This window comes from Urocitellus parryii, chromosome 3 (genome assembly GCF_045843805.1).
Source record: "Urocitellus parryii isolate mUroPar1 chromosome 3, mUroPar1.hap1, whole genome shotgun sequence".
Classification (NCBI taxonomy): Eukaryota; Metazoa; Chordata; class Mammalia; order Rodentia; family Sciuridae; genus Urocitellus; species Urocitellus parryii.
Window position 1 is genome coordinate 74,902,668 of NC_135533.1, and position 19,998 is coordinate 74,922,665.

General features: G+C 34.7%; 1 protein-coding gene across 1 annotated transcript in view; it reads right to left on the reverse strand.

The window, feature by feature from the left end:
- Meox2 (mesenchyme homeobox 2) overlaps positions 1 to 3,921 on the reverse strand; it is a 64,849-nt gene extending 60,928 nt beyond the window's left edge. The window contains exon 1 of the mRNA XM_026408314.2: positions 3,120 to 3,921. Coding sequence (XP_026264099.1) covers positions 3,120 to 3,633 — 514 coding nt within the window. The 5' untranslated portion in view covers positions 3,634 to 3,921. The remainder of the gene's footprint in view (positions 1 to 3,119) is intronic.
- Between the last annotated feature and the right edge of the window lie 16,077 nt (positions 3,922 to 19,998).

Consider the following 19,998-nt stretch of genomic DNA (forward strand, 5'->3'; position numbering starts at 1 on the left):
GAACAATCTAATGTAATTGAAGCCAAGCAATTCACACTGTTTATAGACATTTTTCAGAATCACCTGCTTTGTACTGATTGTTTTAAGTATAGTTGTAAAGTTTTGTTTTTTAAGAGTCCCTTTGAAGATGTCGCAGATGTTGGCTTTACTAATAATACTGGAAAGCAGTATTTTTAGCAGGCTAAAAGTTACAAAAATGTTAAACACTTATAAAAAAATAATGGTGTACTTTTCTATTAAACTTGGTTATTTTCAATTGTCAATAAACTATAATGGAAGACCAAAGTCTATAAATGCTTGCTTCTAAACCACTAAGCATTTTAAGTTTGTATATGTGTTTGAGTTTGTTCGTGTGTGTTTGTGGAAGGAAAATGCGTATAAATACATACTGAAAAAATGTTATAAATTTTAAACTTAGCATTATAGTAGTAAGGATAAAATGTAGGTTAATAAATATTTCAGTCATTCATCAATATTTTCTGGCACTAAAAATTCTATTAGAACTTAAAGTAATGAACAAATACACATGTAGTCTGGGTATTAGATACAGGAATTCAGAATTCTGGTTCCAACTTTACCTTAGATTTACATATAGCACTAACTCTCAACTACAAATACCCAATAATTACAAACTTCCTGACAAAATCAAATGACCTCTATTATGTATGTTTTAATTTTCATCTAATACATACAATTTTAAATTGCAAAGTTTCAAAATTAATTTAATTTTTAGAACTACTGAAATATTAAAACCATGCTATAAGTAATGAGATATATGCTAATATACCAGAATCATAATAATCTTTTATGTTGCTTTAATTTCTATTAGATCAAGATCCTTATAGTACTATAAATAAAATAATTTGAACATAAATTGTGAATTACCAGATCCAATATCATTGTAGGAGAAAAATATTTTAAATTCAAACTTATCTATTGTTCTCATAAATATTAACTCAGACATTGAAACTGGCAAGTTGAATTTTATTTTCAACAAGTTTACAGTAGATAGATTTAACCAGAAACTTTTGTGGTACTTGCTTTTTGTTAGTCAAATATTCTTTCAAAATATCCTTCAAAGACAAAACTCAGAATGAGTGATTTTGTCGTGTTATGCAACTGACACAAATTTTTATTTTGTTTGTTTTTCCAATACCCTACTTATCCACTTCAATTGTAAAACTAAGGTTTATTTTGTTATTGTGTTATTTTCCAATGATGAAGGGGGATGGTAATTAACTATTTTTAAATGAACATTTTTATTAAAATAATTTAAGGGCATAAGTTCTGGAATCCTAATTTCTCTGTTTCCCCCAACCAGAAGTAACATGCTTGTATGAATATTATTTTTGCCCTAAGAAACTTAAGGGCATTGATTCAGTTCAGGAAGCATAAGGAACAATCCATCACATAGGTTCCTCATTGCAGAATGTAAAATGAACAGTAAGATTTTCCAGTAATCTTAAAAGTACTCTGACTAACCTGCACTGAGATATGTGTACCAAAATGACTCATCTTCAATGTCCAGTCTGTGAAATGCTCACTGCATTCTAAAATTTACTTTTTTTCTAAGGATAATGGAAACATTTACCATAAGATTAGCCTTTCAACTCATTGTCTTAAGAGAATTACATTTATAGTTAGTAAAATCCATAAAAATGAGTGATAAAGCTGGTAACTTTGTTAGATATAAACTTATTTGTGAGGGAGCATTAAAAGTACACTCTTGACCTCTGAAAGTAGAAGTTAGATTTTGAGACCTTGACAGAAGCATCCACTCCATAAGAACACTAAAGAACAATTGATGCCATTGCTACAAGGTAATATGAAATAGCTTCAGTTATTGTTACTCATAAAGCATCTTGGCTAAAGTTTTATAGAGAATAAACATTTTTCAATTTTTCAAACTAATACCTGAAATTATCTTTTAGGACTAGTGACACAATTGCTCAAAAAAAAAAAAAATCAAGCACTGTAAAATGACACCTTCCAAAAAGATGGAATTCAGGTTGCGCTATAGCCATGGCAGAAAACTCACTACTTATGCCCTTATAAACTATCTTTTAAAAATTGTATGATAGAGATAGCTAAGGGCTTAGAAGAGTTGTCTGGAAAACTTTCAGTTCCTCAAGATCCTTAAAATGTACTCGGTAAAACAGCACCTTCAGACACCAGAGTTCAAGGAGGTTCTGAGGAGTCTGCTCAATTTATTCGCTTATGGATCAGCGCTCTGGCGCACACGCCAGCATATCACCTTTAAGCCAGAAGTGAACCAGCACTACCCAAGTTGCTGTTTGCTTCTCGGTACTTGTCCAGATATCGTCCAATTGAGAGAGGATTTTATTTTCTACTTTTGAAATTCGGATTCTTTTTTTTAGAAGATTAACACCACACAAACATGAACTGTGATTAAGAATGGTCTTTCCTCAAGACCACCCTAAGCATCTATTTATTAATAATTCTCTGAAGCATTCCTTGAACACTAAATTCTTAGATAATGTCTCCTTCCCTCCGCGAAAAGGAATATTTTACCATTTGGAAGAGGTTGCTATTTAAAGAACTCTAAAATGAGAATATTGAAAAAAAAAAAACTAAAACTTTTTTTTTTCTCATGCACTCTGCCAAGTTCCACTACAAGTTCCAAACATTGTGCAATAATTTGGAAATCCAGTTAACGATGGGAAAAATCAAGCCACTCTGAGTAGGGAATGTGCAAGCAAAAAGTCAAGGAGCAGCACCCCGCACGCACGCCAGCCCAACAGACGCTGCATCCCAGGGCACACACCCCTCCCGGCGTGTGTGTCTGATGGACTGTCATGCCTCGCAATCGATTTCACATACTGTCGCTTGCCCTTTTTACACAACCTTCTGGTAAACTAGTTTGGGATCTTGGAAAGCTTAGTGCTGCTGGCCATGTATGTGTTACCCTCAGGAAAACACGTGCCTCCAAATAACCGAACCAAAGCTGCACCGCCGGATTTGGCCACCGGGAGCCAGAGGGCAAGACTTTTCTCATCTTCCCAGTCCTCTCACAGTAGTGCGAGAATCTTTCCTGGCATCTCCCCGCCCCCTTTCCAAATGGCATGCACTCTCTAGAAGGGTGCTCTGCACGCTCTTACCTGAACTGTCGCTTTTCCTCTTGCCGCCACTTCTCTTTTCCGCCTCCGCGGGTGACAATGCTTGGCGGCCGTAGTCCCCAGGAGCACACGCGGCCCCGGTAGGAGTGCTGGAGCCCAAGCTGGAAGAGTTGGAACACAAGACCGGCGGGCTGCTCCCCAGCTCCGGCGGCCCTCCGGAATCAGGCTGGAGGCAGAGGCTGTGCCGAGCCGCACTCGGTGGAGAGGACATCTGCGGGAGGTGCCAGTTGGTTTGCAGAGCCTGATGCTGCTGCTGCTGATGGTGGTGGTGGTGATGGTGGTGGTGGTGGTGGTGCCCCCTGTGATGCTGGCTAGCAAACATTCCCTCCTCGTTGGGGTATCCTGCGATTATGCAAGACGAGGAAGAAGTAGAAAGTTCGGGGTAGGACATATGGTCAGATCTTCCATGGAGGGCAAGAGAGGACTGAGAGAATGCGTGCAAGCCCTGCGCTGTGGCGTGCGGGCTGCGCAAGCAGCCAAAGAGCGGGTGTTCCATAGCATGCAAGTCTTGGAATCCAGGCAGAAGACTTCAGGACGGTTCCAAACACCACCACCCTCTGTCACTTTTCACTGGAAATCGTGTGACTTTTTCCCCCTTCAAAAGTAATAGCCTCTCGCTTTTCTGCAGAGCTTGGATAATCCCGGTCCTGAGCCCTAGCGGCCAGTCTCCTTTACATATAAACACTCGGACCTGGAGAAGCTTCCCTCTGAGCAGCTCAGATGTCAAGAGTGGGAGCAGTTGAAGCCAAAAGAAGGTGGTCCCAGAGAACTGCATTCAGGGGGAAATGACTCTGAGAGGTTATAAATAGAGTGTAATGTGAGCTGGGGGCTGGCTTAGGAGCCCAGCGCTGACCACATGCAAACTCCCTCCAAAACTCCTGCTCAGTCTGCGCCACCACGCGCTCTCACTTCCACTTCGCATAGCTTGCTGGACAGACGCCGCACGTCCACGCCCGCCCAACCCAGTCAGCGTCCAGGACTACAAGCTGCGCGCCGGGCGCCTAACTCCCGCCGGAACGGGCAGCGGCCCCGCGCCTCAGGCTCAGGCTGCCCCCTCTCCAACCATGCTTCTAGTTTGCTACCCATTCACTTGTCCCAGAAAATGCGATTTGTTAGTGCCGCTTATGAACTGTCACCTGCAGGAAAGCTAAGCGTGCGACTAGCTCTTGAGGAGCACGGAAGACGAGAACAGAGCTAGTTTGGCGCACGCTCGGAAGTTTTCCAAACTTCACATCTCCCTCTTCCCTGAGCTCAGAGACGCACCTTTCTTTTCAACGCTAGTGTCTATAGATGGGTTGTAAAGAGGGACTCCAAGTCAGAGTTATGTACGAACGGATGGCAAAGGGAAGTTCTCTAAACGGAAAGGAGAGGAAACTGGCGGGAAAGCGTAAGGGCAAAGAAAGTTGTGGACATCAGTGCCCCGCATCCTCACGTGCGATGCTAAGGGGTGTCCCCCTTCCTGGACCTTACAGACCTTACTCCACTTTTCTGATCTCTCTCAGTTTCCTAGCCACTTGTCTACCAAATTTTCCCTGGGTCAAAAATATTTCAAAGCAATTTCATCCCTGTCACATGAGAAATGTAGATCGCACGCATATTTCAAACCTCACTTTCTTCAGTAACCACCTCATTTCCTTCCAGTAGTTCACCTTCTCTTCCTTAAAAATAAAATAAAAATAAAATAAGTAATCGCATTCTTTCCCACCACCACTGTTCCGTTTACTGAGAAAGATTACACTTCAGTACCCACCAGAATTTGCTAGCTCTTCAGGTCGCCCTGGTTAAAATTCGCATCCCTGAAAAGGGGAGTTAGAAAATTTGCCACCAGTGAATTTGTGAAAGCGGGGACTGGGCTTCCTATAGCCACTTGCTTGCGGTCTGCTGGGGGCAGAATCCTTTACACACAACAAGCAGCAGCACCTAATGAGATGCAGGAACAGCCAGGTTCTGTTTGGGAAGTGTCACATCAGGAGAATATCTGCAGTCACCTATCCTGCTTGGGCCCTGAATGTGCCACCAGCAGTGTTGCCCCGTTATTTTCATTGTCTCAGGTGTCCAGAGGATGGTGACCAGGTCTTTGAAGTGGGTAATGGGATTAATGGGCACAGCAAACTGGGCTAGACATCTGGTCTGAATTAGAAAAAAAGTATTGATTAATCTTGGAAGGGTGTCCCTAAGGCAGAACCTTTCCCCTCGCCCAGCCCCTCCAGCTTCAGCCTGACTCCCTTTTCAAAAGTTTAAGGAGTGCTCCGGAATAGTGGCTTCGAAATAAACCTTCACATCCACGTAAAAGATCGAATTGTTTCCCATTTCTTAGAGGTGGGGTGGAGTGGGGCTGATCAGGAATTCTGAGATTTGTAAGTGCTGCTTTCTTTAACGGAAATTGAGCCCTATTTTGAGGGAAATTAGTTTTGCAGACTTCGTTTAAAAAAAAAAAAAAAAAAGAACTAAAACTTTTGCTCACCAGCTGCTCAACTCCTCAGTCTGGGTCTGAGCTGGGACCTGCAGCAAGCTTTTTGACGGTAAGACTTTTTGCTGATATTTGGGGAATCTAATATTGCTTTAGATTTTGAAAGGGGATGTGGGGGTGTTCTTTACTTTGCAAGTTTTAGGGGTTTAATACTGAAGGATGGCATTCAGAACTTACATCTTAAAAATATTTATCCCCACGCCCTTGGCTCTTTAAAAATAAAGGGGGGGAGTGTATTCCTCCAATATCGTAGGAATAGGTTTTGGATTTTCATTGTGTTTATGGTTTCAATATGTGTTCTGATATTAAAAGTTAAAGTACAAAGAGTAACACTAAACTTCCCTAACTCCTGTAGCTACTCTATGGCTTCGGGGTAAAAGCTTTAAGTTTTTATTCAAACTAAAATTTAAGCAACCACCTCAATATACATAACCAGAAATATTTACATAGTACAATGCTGTCAGCTAGAGGCAAAGCAGAAAGTGTTAGACAAGATTAACTAAAAATAGACTTCATCTGCAGACATCAGTAAAAAACATTCATAATGGTTCTTTAAATTTGCATTACATGTGTTTAAAAGAAGTTAATTCATAAATTAATGAATTTGAATTAACCAGTGAGTTGTAGGTAACTAGCAACTCGAAAACAAAAGCTTTAATCTCCAGGAGCTGTCACTTCTTGAATCAACCCAGGGAATGGACTAGCTTTTTTTTTTTTTTTTCATTTACTGCATCAGATGTTAACAATGTCTAGAAATTTCTCTACAACCTACCTCAGTCCATCAACTTCTGTGAGACCAGCAATATGGGAAGGAAAAAAATGAAATAGAAAAGAATTAGGAAAAAAATCACTTCCAAAGTCAGGCAATTAAAATAAAGCTAGTAAGAAAGGACTTTTTTAATTGAAGACACGAGATATTTAATATCAATAAAATTATGAAGTCCAGATTTCTAATAGAAAGTATAATATAAACAAAATGTTATTTGGATGGGGAAAAAGTGATACACAGAAAAAAAGAAGTGAATGGGAGGATTTGTTGCCTTTCAGAATTAAATGTGACTTTAAAATTTTCTCTGTATTTCTAAATATTTATTAATTATTCCATACATTTAAAACATCTCATTTATGAGAATATTTGTAACAAGGTAGAATACTGGTTTTTATTCTGTAGGCCACAGAGGTTTTTTTTTTTTCAATATAATAAGAGAGAAAAAAAATCTGTCATAGTTCTTATAATAGCCACTTCAGTGTTCGCGTCTATAAAATTCAATGGCAAAAGATGTCTTTTCAGTAATTATATTAAAGATGAATGGTAAAAGTTACAATAGTTATAAAAAACTGTATAAGTCATTTTAAACTATTTATGACATATTATTTATGCTATATCTACAATATATTAAATGCCCTGAGGAAAATATTATATCAATGTCAACATACTATGCAAAGTTTTAATATCAAATAGCCCATTACAAAGAGACTGATTATATGAAAATGTAAGCTAATTATCTTGTGGAGGATACTTGACCAAAATTATTTTAAACACATTAAGTTCTTTAAACTTTTTAAGTATGTATACCTATTGTTCCCTTCACTTAAAAGAAATGAGATTCAATAGTAAAAACTGAGATAAAACTCACACACACACACAAAAATATTTTAAGAGGGATTAAACATATCAAACATTCCAAAAGTTTAACATAAAATCTTATTTCAATCTTTATGATGATTCTTTTAAAAAATGTCATTCTTCTGTACACCTGTAATTTGAGATGAGTATCAAAATATTTAAAATTAAACTCATTAAAAGTATATTTTGCATTTTATTTGATATACATAGTCATAATACATTAATTTAAGTGTGGATAAATAAGTTGTAACTGGTATGTTTCTCTGAAACTTTGTATATAGAAATATTATTTCTACTATATTTTCACAAGAAATACTGATATGTCCTTTAGTTATTTTGAAATTAAGAATTTTGATGATATATTCAGATATGCTAAGTAGTCAATGGTAATTTATGTGATTTATGATGTACTCCATTTTATTTCTGTGTTTTCCCAGAAATTATGCATTATAAAATTTCATGAACAAATCGACTATTATGCTGGATACAAATATGTTACTAATGCAAGCAATCTACTGATTCCATATACTATCACAGTTTATTGAAATGTTACTGTTTTTAGGTAATACTAATTGGTGCTTTTATGGTAAAATTTGTTACATTTCTACATATGTTAAAAGAAACGAATGCTTAAACATTACCTCTGAAGTGTGAAGCAGTACACAACATATTTGCTTTCTGGTTTCCATTTATTTTTAAATTTAGATTTATGATTTCTGTCAGAAATTGATGGTTTTCTTCAATTGAAGTACCTCATAGTAAATGTTACTATACTAATCCCCAAATATAACTCTGCCTTAAGCAATGATATATAAAAATTACAACATTTTAAAAGACAATGTTCAGAAAACCAGAATGTTATGACTGATAAAATTAAAAGATTAATTAGAAATTCAAAATATATTCAATCATGCATAATTCAATTGCCTTCCACATGCATTTTCAAAATTTATAAAGTCATAATAATTTTTTCTTTTTCTTTCTTTTATCCTGTGAAGTGTTAAAATCAGGAAGACATTGATTACTTCTCATATTCCAAAAATTTTAACTAATTTTTTCCACCTGCTCGAAATCCAGTTACTGGACAGTTAATTTATAAAGATGTAATTGGGAAAGGACTATGCTAAATTCCTACATTTTCACCTTGTAAGTTGTTTTTATTGATAAACATGGGTGTTTTCAAAATCTCATAGTTGCAAATTGCCTCTTTTCCATATATAAATGGAGGTATACAATGACTCTAATACAGAATAGTTCTATAAAAACACTATACATTACATCATATATTCTCTACCAAAACGCTTAACAATTACATTTCTGCATGCCATAAAAAGTATTGCTGTGTTTTTAAAATGGATTAGATTTAGAATGAGTTCATAAATCTAAGAGAACAAAAATTCAATTGATACTAAAGATGGGGATTCTAGGTAAAACTTTACTCTTCTGTTTTAAGTTTTCAACTTGAAGAGCTTAGTATTATTGAAGTCATTTTAGTAGTATGTTATGCTATTCTTTTGTAATTTTATTTATCAGACTTCATCAATTTTTAGAATGTTTTATTTTTAAAGTGGCTTTTTCCCTTTTAGCCTGGGTTTATGATTTGAATCACTAAAACCTCTAGTGTAGCTGTGTTAGTATAGTTCCCCTAAAATATTTAATTGGACAATCTACTTTTATATGACTCAAACTCAGCAAAGAAACCCCAGTTGCCTTTAATATCAACATTTTTTGCTTTATTCTTAAAAACATTTCTGTCATATGTTCATATAACAAATGAAATAAAAAGGCCAAATATATGATGTCTTTTTAAAATTTTCTGAGTTTAGTATTAGTACCTCAATTTAGCTTAGATTGTTTTTTTTAAATATTTATTTTTTTAGTTATAGGTGGACATAATCCCTTTGTTTATATATATATATATATATATATATATATATATATATATATATATATATATATATAGTATGGTGCTGAGGATCGAACCCAGTGTCTTATGCATACTAAGTGAGCACTCTACCTCTGAGCCACAACCCCAGCCCATAGCTTAGATTATTTTTTAAAAGAAGTGATATGGAATGTATTATATAGGTCAATAGCCATATGAAAAAGAGTCAAAACAAGAATTAAGATAATTAAATGACGACTGTCTACTTACGTCTTGGTTGACTTAAGTAATAAGAAAGATTATAGGAGATCAGAATAGACTAAAGGAAAACCAGAAGAGACTGTTTAGCAGGTAGAAAAAAACAGAATGTAAGATAACTTTAATGATGTGAGAAATAATTTACATTTGTCAATATAAATATGTAAATCATAAGCCTCATAAACTATAATAACTGCAAAAAAATTCCAGGTGCGTATCTTGATTTAACTGGAATTTTGTAACCTGAAGCTTATTGTCATCAAATTTTTTCTGAATTTTATTTATTTTTTAGAGGATGATTTGTGCTAACTTGGGATAATAGTATGTAACAGAGAATAAACTGGTTTTTAATACCTGTCAGTAGCTGAATGAAAAAAAAAATAGTATGGGGTCAACTGTACCCTAAGTGCTTCAGAGCACAAATAAGACATTTTTGGTAGTACCTGGGCCCTTGAACTCCTTTCTTGGACCAACAGGAAACAATTATTTTCACCCACAAAGGATACAGACCTGTAAACCCAATAAAGTTTACTCTATACTAACGTTGAGAGGGGTAAATATTAAATAAATCTTTTTCAACACTTAAAGGGACTGGTAAAGATTCTTCTCCAGCCGGAAGAATCTTTTGCAGGGCCTTTCCCCCAGAATCCTAGTTTCCCTGTCATCTCTGTGTTATAGTTTTCTGCCTTGATCCAGCTTCACATTTCAAATTCTTGATAATGTAAATAACCAAAGGACAGGAAAATAGAACAGTGACTGAAAATAAGTTAGAACGTGCTGGAATACTTTGTGATTAAAATACAATAAAGTTTAATAATGATGTTGAAAGAGCCCTGAATATGGCAAGTGAGTAATGGGAAACCCGACAGTTCTTTCCTCTGATTTAGAGCATCTGCAGTGATCTGTGGCAGCATTTCTGTAAATACCTTACTAATGATGATTTACTGTGCTGTTACAGTGAGGTTAATGTTTCTATGAAGACATACACAAGGTCAAATTAAATAAAGGTGGTCCATAATTGGATATCATAACACCTGTATTTATTGCCAATAACTTTATTAATATTTCCCTGATATGATAAAGACAGGGAAGTAAAAATAGGACAATTATAACCTTCTAGGACAATTGCTTCATTTTTTTTCCTTCATTATACTTATCATCTAGGGGCTAGTGGTACCTTTTTAAAAGCTTATGAGATGCTTGATCCCCTCCAAATCTTGTATTTATACTCACCTTTCACATTCTACACTGTACAGTTAAGGATGCAATTAGATTAGAGTCAGAGACTGAGTCCCATTGACTTTTTAAGGTAAGATCTTCCAGTGTGTGGCATGCCATTATCTAATAAACCCTTCCACAACAGCTGGCTCAGGCTTAGCATTTTCTAAACACAAAGACAAACACAAAACTATAAAACTCTGCAAAAATCTCCACTATTTTATATGGGGTGACAAAGCTTAGAAGAGATATGAAGAAGCACATAGAAGCTTGTAAATGTCACACACTGAAAATCCAAGGGTGTTGAGTTAGTTGCTGGTGTTCCTCTTTCTGTAACAGTATTAAAGACTTGCCAATCTACACACAGTTCTGTGACATAGACACCATTTTTCTTCAATAGCAGTTGTTAAATCACTGTCATCTGCCACTTATGCCAAATATAACATAATTATGGCTAAAACAAAAAGTGAATTAGATCCTTACACTCGATTAGCAATTACAATTATAAAACAAAATTACTACTAAATTCCAATTCCAAGTTACTAAGACTCATGTCAGTCTCTCTGCATAGCATGATTGATAATTCGGTTGCTCAAATCAGAAGTAGGAATTCATTTTTATAAAGCCCCTCCTTCCTTCTCTACTCCCACTACATGACAGCCATCATTAAGAAGAGTATTCTCAATCATAGCTCTTTAATATTCATTAGTTTACTCCTCTCCATCACCAACAGCAGTACTTTATTGGAGCCTTCATTTTTCTCCTGTGAATTACACAGTCATTCCATGGTATTCTACCTGCCTAGAATATTGCTCCATCTCCCAGAGGCAAAATGGAGAGTTGGTTTGAATCTCAGCTCTATCACTTTCTAATTCTGTGAGTGTATTCATTTGTTAACTCAAAAGATATTAAAATAGAGCTAGGATATAGAATGCATGAGGCCTGGGATTCAATTATCAGTAATGCAAAAATATACATATGTGTACATTAACCAACAGAATATATCAGTATTATTAATGTATATATTAATAACATAATGAAAAAACTAGATAGTGTTATGAGCACACCTATCATGATATCTAATATAATCTCAAATGTTGAATAAATTAGGTTACATTTTAAGCCATGCTGTCCTTATGTGGTATTTAAGTACTTGAATATTGACTATTCCAAATTAAGATTCACCTAAAGATTAAAGTGCATACCAGATTTCAAAAAGGTGTTGTGAAATTAATGAAGTTTTACATCAATTACATGTTAGAATTATCATTGGATACATAGAGCTAAGTAAAATATTATCTAAATTATTTTTTTCTTTTTTATATTTTTGGTATAAACACTAGAAAATTTAAGATGACATGTAGCAGACATTATACTTCTCTTGGACAGTGCTAAGTTAGAGGATGTCATTTAACTTTTTTTCCTCGTTTATTCCCTCCCTTGCAAATAGGTACCAAATTACATATAGGTCTGTCAAAATGATGTAGGACCTGAAATCTTTCTGTAAGTTGATCCTCTTGACCCCATGATTAGGAGCTTCACAATGTGGTACCACACCTGGAAACCTCTAGAGCAAGATCTCAAGGAAACACAGGAAATTCCTGGGAACAGCAAAACATCCTACTTGAAGACATTGAGTTATTCCTCTGTGTATCAGGAGCATCATTGTTAATTAACTGTTCATGTGCTTGAAAGAGTTTGCTTGGCAATGGCCTTTGTGAAGAAAGAACAGTGAGGTGTATTATTCAGGATGCACTGGATAATGCTGTCACAATGTGTTAAGCTAGACCTCTTATTGCCTTAGCAAATGTTTAGTTCTTATTCCTGCAAATGCTGGTGCAAGATGGTTGGCTCTCCAGACAGCAGTTGATCTTGTGAATTAGTCATCTCAGCATGTTTCTCCAAGAGACCACAGCAGGGGAATCGAGATGGGGAGGGTCACATACTTGATCTTATATATTCTGATGCAGAAGTGATAGGTGTTATTTCTGCTCACAGATCTTGGGCCTGAACAGTCATGTATAATTTCAAGGACTAAAAAATACTCTGGAGCATATGCTACTTGGTGAGCAGCAAATGTCTCTGTTATATCAAGCTATGATAAACTTTGAATTTGCTTCTAACAGATATAGTTCACACCACTAAATTACATATCTTGAATCTTCTTTGAATCCTTTGTTGGTAGTTTCTAGAATAGTATCTAACATGGAGTAAGCATTCAATAAATATGCTCAAAAGACCATTTAGATCTTCAATTTTCACTTTATCATGAGATTTGTGTTACCATGCATCCACTGTTACCACATCAGGAATGTGTAACTGCAAATACAACTGCAAAGAAATTTTACCTGATAAGATGCTCATTCTGCCTTCAATATTTTTAGTTTTATTTGGATGAGAGTTTTTTGGTTTTGGTTTTGATTGCGGGGGGTAGGGGGTGGTGGTGGTGTGCATGTGTGCGCACGGGCGTATGTGTGTGTGTGTGTGTGTGTGTGTGTGTGTGTAGAAAATTGGGCTTTGTTTTCTTCTCTAGAGCAGGGTTTCATTCTCAATCCTCATTGGCATTTGAACAACAGTTGTGTACATATACAGTGACAATGGTTCAAATTCTTTGGGGAATCTGCCAGGAAGTGTCTGACATCAAGTTATACCACCAATGTCTATTTGTGTAAATCATATTTATAACTTTCAAGTATGATATTTTATTTTTGATGAATTCTGTAGGTTCTGTAAGAGTTCCTTGCATGAACTGTGAAGAGGAGACCTTGAATTGTGTCTTATTTTTGTCACTTACTATCACTTTGATTGTGACCAAGTTAATTAATATTTTTGTGTCTAGGTTTCCTCACCTTTCAAATAAAGATATCTATTTATATTGCTTCATATTGCTAATTATATTATATAAAATTCAAATTATGTATTTCATATGTGTGTCTATAGTATTCTTAATATGGTCATTTTTATGATCATTATCATTATCCATCCTCTGACCCACATTCTGTCTAAAATGAAGTCACCTTCTGTATAAAATTTTGGAATATTTATTTGTATCTGTTCATTCCCCATTTTCCCCAATAAACACTAATATCTTGAGAATTCCTGTCTAAGATATAGATACAACATATATATTGAATGAGTAAATAATGTACTAATGACAAATGTAACTTTAGTATCTCAACATTTTAATATAAATCATATGTTTAGATTGCACATATTTCAGTTGACTTTTCTACTTGTTTCAAAATAAGATCAAAAAAATTATCAGCATGTAAAATATTGAATGTGGAATGAATAATAAAAATATTTCATATGACCAAAAGAAGCTATATGCCATTGCTTTATCTATAGCAATTTTGGAAAGAATTTACAATGGCATTTGATGTTTTGATTTGGGGCTTTATTAGACATTGGTTTTAAAATAAACAGTCCTATAACAACAGAGGTTTAGTTGCATAATATCTACTAAACTAACCCTGCCCACAATCTGGAATCATATGCAACTCTTTTAATTTAAATAATGAAATTTACTAACAATGAAGTAAAATACCCCTCAAATATCACAACATTTTACATTCAATATCTAATTATATAGCAGGTTGATTTATATAGTGAATATGTGTCATGCTAAAAATAATCTAACTATATGCTTGGTATTGATTAAAATGGGTTTTATTTTTATAATTGAATTGCTTCCTAGGTCCAGAATGGTATCGTGGGGATTTATAGTAAAATTTGATGAAACAAAATTGTTTCAAATAAAGACATAAAGGCATTCTAAATCAGTGGCTCTCAAAAATTAATTATCACCAGAACCACCTCTGATATTCCTTTTTCTTTGAGAACACTCATTATAGAACACAACTGTATAAAGTACACAGTGAGAAGCAGAGCTGTCATGATGGATGTAAGTAAAGGATGTAGGAACCAGGTATCACTTGCTCAATGTACTCTTCTTACCCACTGCCAACTCTGGTGGCAGGGACAAAAAAACAAATGGATGGTGGATGCAACCTGAAAACCATAATCACTGTGATACTTGCAAAATACCCTATCTATGTTTTCTTGGTTGATTAATTCACATTTGATGGGCACACTCTTGGGGCAAATATTTGAGCAACCATATTTTCCTTTATTTTGTCTGCAAGTATCTAGTCATCAATTCTTTCACAGTTTGTTTGTTTGTTTTTATTTTTTTTAAATTTTAATTTTATTTTTTAAACATCAGAAATTTATTAGTTGCTCAAAACATTACATTGATCTTGACATATCATATATCATACATTTGTTTCAAGTGGGGTATGAATTCTTATTATTCCCAAGTGTACAGATTGCAGGATCACATTGATTATACAGCCATGTTTATACATACTGCCATACTAGTGTCTGTTGCATTCTGCTGCCCTTCCTACCCCCTTCCTATAGCTGAGTTGGTAGAATGCTTGCTTTGCATGCAGAAGGCCCTGAGTTCAATCCCCAGCACCACCAAATAAAAAAAAATTATATCAGAAATCTATTTTTTTGCTTTTAAATACTGGAAATGGAACCAAGGATTTCACACATTAGGCTAATGCTGTACCACTGACTTATCTCCCCTTTTTTACTTTTTATTTTGAGTCAGGGTCTCACTAGGTTGCCCAGGCTGATCTCAAACTTCCTAAACTCCTACCCATCTCCCAAGTAGTTGAGATTATAGGTCTGGGTCATCATGCTCAGCTCTAAGTATTTGGGAAATTTTTTCATATATAAAACTAAATTGACAAAAATTATGGGTTTAGAAATACTTTTAGTGTGAAAATTTATTGTCATATCTCTGTCCTTATCAAAAGTCAAAACTAAAATTAAAAAAACTTTGTGAAGAACATCTCTGTAATGTTTGAAAAGCAAAATACTACCTAATACAATCTTTTTAAAAAAAAAATCTAATATCTTGGAATTCACAGTTAGAAAAATACATTTCTTTTAAAAAGGGAAGTAAAGGGCAAGAATTATTATATTATCAATAAAGATATATATATAAACCAAAAACTATGAAATTACTGAAACATTACAATAAAATGGAAGGAGATAGCATTTTCCACCCGTAAAAGTAATAAAAATTTTAAAATTGATTGTGATGATAAGGATTTAGAAAAATAATAAATCTTATTCACCATCAAGAATAATTTAATTAGAATGGATTTCCAACAGAAAATTACAGTCAGTAAAATGCTAAATTTAATTCAGTAATTCAGGATGAATTGACTGAAAGTGTTATTCAAAGTGACATGAATTTGAGTTTATTATTGGCATTATTTGTTTAGAGGGATTAATGGGTGTTTGTATTATTTTCTAAAATATTTCAAATTTTACTATAAATTTTTGTAATGAATATGTGCACTTCGTTATCAAGAAAGTGAATCTGTCTTTCTAAAAAATTAAAAGCTATCCTATGAAGTATAAAAACTTTCTGAGTTGAGGAAACTTTTCATGTATTGAATAGGTCCATTATGTGTAGACAGAATCATATAAAATTATTGATTGGCTGGCAGCTGTGCGAAATGCATTATCATTGCTGAATCATTGTCTTAGAAACTGTTGTTCCTCTTTTTAAATAATACCACTCTAAACTGTACTGTTGTGCAATCTCCAGTTCCCATGTGAAAGATTCAATTGTCTTCCTTTGCAGACAGGTAAAGCATGTGGAGTGCATTACAACTAGACCAAAGTCTGCACTCACTGCTTGGTAGCGTTTCAAGTAGAAACTAAGGTGTTCTCTTAGAAAAATACAGTACTTAATGGTTTGAATTATGGTAAATTTGAAACCAATTCTTCTCCCACATGTGAAAATAAAGATTGGGTGAGATACTTTTTTTTTTTTTTTCCCAACAGCAGACTTTAATCTTTAGTAGGGTCAGAACAGTAGAAGGTGTTCTCATATTAAGGAATGACAAGGAAAAGTTCAGAGTACAACATGACACCTTCTATTGTGTAGGAGGCATGAGCTGCTGCAGGGTTAAAGGGAAAGTTCACAGTTTCAGAGTTTTGAGATTTTTTCACACTAAATCTCAAAAAGGATTGACAGTGTTTCCTTTTCTTCCACGTTGGTATCATTGTGCAAAATACATTTTATTTAACTAACAAGGCAAAAATAAGAACATTTGAATTTCCAACATATAAGCAAAGAAATGTTCTTTTCTTACCTAATATAGGATATATTGCATGACAATTTAACTTTTAGTTGTAGTAAAACAATTCTACCTCCTCCTTCCCCTTTTCCCCTCATTTCCCCCCCCCCACACTCTTCATTGATGTCATTAATATCAAAATATTCTTCACACAATAAGATCTGAAACTATGGTAAAAATTCACTGAAATGTAAAATTGAAAACAACTTGTGTTATGATTTAGATATGGTTTAAATGTACACTCCCCAAATTACATATGTTGGAGGCCTGATCCTCAGGGTGGTGCTATTGGGATATGGTGGGATCTTTAAGAGGTGAGAAATAGTGGGAGGTCCTTTGGTAGATTGGGGACCTGCCCTTGGAGGTGATTTTCAGACCCCAGATTCTCTGGCTTCCTGTTTCAAGGTGTAATGTCAGAATTGGGGAATGTAGTTGAGTGGTAGAACAAGCTTGGTTAATATGTAAGAGGTCCTGGGTTCAATCCCCTAATACAGAAGAAAACAATCGAGATTTGATCTTTTCTCCACACATGTTCCCACTATGATGTGACACAGTCAAGAGGGCCCTCACCAAAGCTGAGCTGATGCCAGTGCCATGCTCTGGAACTCCAAAACTGACATAAACAAACTTCTTTTCTTTATAAAGCTAGTGTGTCTTAGGTATTTTGTTAGAGTAAAACAAAATGAAATCGATACAACTTAGATGGAAGGGAATTCAGAGCTCATTATAATCAACACTCTTTATTTACAAAGAAGGATTCATAGACCATTGAAGTAAAAGAAGTGCAGCAATGGAATTTGTTCTTATTACATTACCTACTATCCTGAAGTGGCTGGCTTGATAAATGCTGGAATATCATTTTGAAGACTTAGTTACAGTGTTGGCTATGTGGCAATAACTTGCAGGACTAGTGCAGGATTCTCTAGGGGCTGTTATGCTCTGAATCAGCATCCAGTGTATGTGATGTTTCTTTTACAGCCAAGGTTCATTTGATCAAGAATTCAAGGGTAAAAGCGGGAATGGCATCATTCACTTTTATCCCTAGTGACCCATTAGCAGAAGTTTTGTGTCCTGTTCCCATAACTTTATGTTATACTTGCTTGGAGATCGTAGTTCCAGAAGGAAAGATGTTTCTGCCAGTAGACATAAGAATGACTCCATGGCTACCTAGTGACTTTGGGCTTCTTGTGCTTCTGAGTCAACTGGCAAAGAAGAGGGTTTATGGTGCTGGCTGGGATGATAGATCTGAGCTATCAAGAAGGGATTGGATGCCTACTCTACAATGGAGGTAAGAAGAGTATGCCCAGAATGTAGGAGATCCTTTAAGGCAATTCATGATTTTCATGCCCTGTGATCAAGGTCGATTGAAACTACAACATCCTGATAGAGACAGAATTATTAAAGGACATATGCTTCAGGAATAAAAGTTTGGGTCATTCCACCAGCTAAAGAACCATGACCAATTGAGGTGTTTGTAGAAGGCACATGGAATACAAATGAATTGTTAAAAATATCAGCTATGAGCTTCTTTCTTGACCAGTAACCGAAATAAGAGACATAACTGTAATGAGCATTTTCTCCTTATTTTGGGATGAGTATTATATAATTACTAAGCAAATATCTCTGTTCTCATTCCTCTATGATTTCCTTATCATATAACATAAGTGGTTGACTCTATATAATTATTTAAATATTACAAATTTTATATCCTACTATCTTGGTTTCAGGGTATCAGGAGAAGAGTAAGTATCTCTCAAGGTTGTTCTTCTTGGGAACATAACAACTTTTAATTGCATGCAGGGTAGTTGTATTAGATTAGGCAAATTATGAACCTATTATTTTCTTCATTTGGAAACTATGTGTGGTCTGAAGAGATGCATATGGGTGCCAAGTTGGGAAGTGTTGGACTTTTGATGGTTGATTTCTTGTCAATCCAATTCAACCAAGATGTCAGATAGACAGTTTAAAAAAAAAAAAATTGTTTCTGAGTGTGTCTGTTAGGGTGCTTGGGGAGAGATTAGCGTTTGAATCAGCAGACTGAATAAAGATTTCTTATGCTAATGGTAAAGGTAATGAAATGATAATTTATAGGAGGTTGTTTATCACAAATGCCCACTTTTTTTTACAGAAGAGTTTTTGACATTTACATAATGTGCCATAAAAGAAAATTACACTTCTGGTCAGAATATATTAATACCAAGTATAGTTTATTTAGTAACATAAAATTAAAACCACTTTTTGTATTTTTGAACACAAGTAATACTGCTTTGTTTGAGAAATAATATACATATAAACCATGAGTACCCTACTACTTTTTTTAAAGTAAATCATACAAGTCATTGAGTCAATTTTAATAGTTTGACTTTTAAAGTGAAAAATGCAGGTTAAAAGTATTAAATAATTTACCTTAAAATAAAATATATTTGTATACATTTATAAAAGGAGGATCAATGCTTACTTCAATATGACTTAAGTTTATAGATTCTTATATTTGTAAGCATTTGGTTTTACTGTTTCTTGTCTGAAATGAGTAACAAATGGATATTAGTACAGATGGTTTCTTCTGGTTTAATTTTTTCTGTTGGACCTTATTTTATTTTAAATATGTAATTTTTATATGAATAATTACTAAAACATTTTATATTTTCATGTTAACTTTAGTTACTAAACACTAATTTACATTTGCTAAAAATTGTTAATCAACTAAGATTTCAAGTCCAATAAGACCTGATGAAATGTCATGGCAGCTCCAAGGAAGTGCTCAGTCATAAAGAGAGCACTTTCAAAGTACAGAGAAAAGCCTCTCCTGAGGAAACTTGCTGCGTTTTTAGGCAGACAAGATTTACACATATGAAGCAGCTAGATAACAATTGAAGGAGAGAGAAAAGAGAAATTGACTCTATTAAAAATATTAGAATATCATGTAGAGGCTCTGTCAGAAGATAAAACAACATAAATTTGAAGGGTGGTTGGAATTTAGGGTGAATGCTGTAAGACTTGCTTACAGCATCAAATTCAGTAAGAATTGTTGTTTATATCTTGAGATCAAAAGAGTAGTGATTGATGACCACACAGTACATTCTGGTGGGCTGGGAGAATTTTATTTATTTGACAGAATTTGAAACATCAAAAAGGATCCATCGTAGGAAGGTGGTGAGTGTTATTTTAAAAGCATGAAATTTGAGTTAATGGTTCCATATTGAATGTACCCTTACATTTGATGAATTGGAACTTGAATA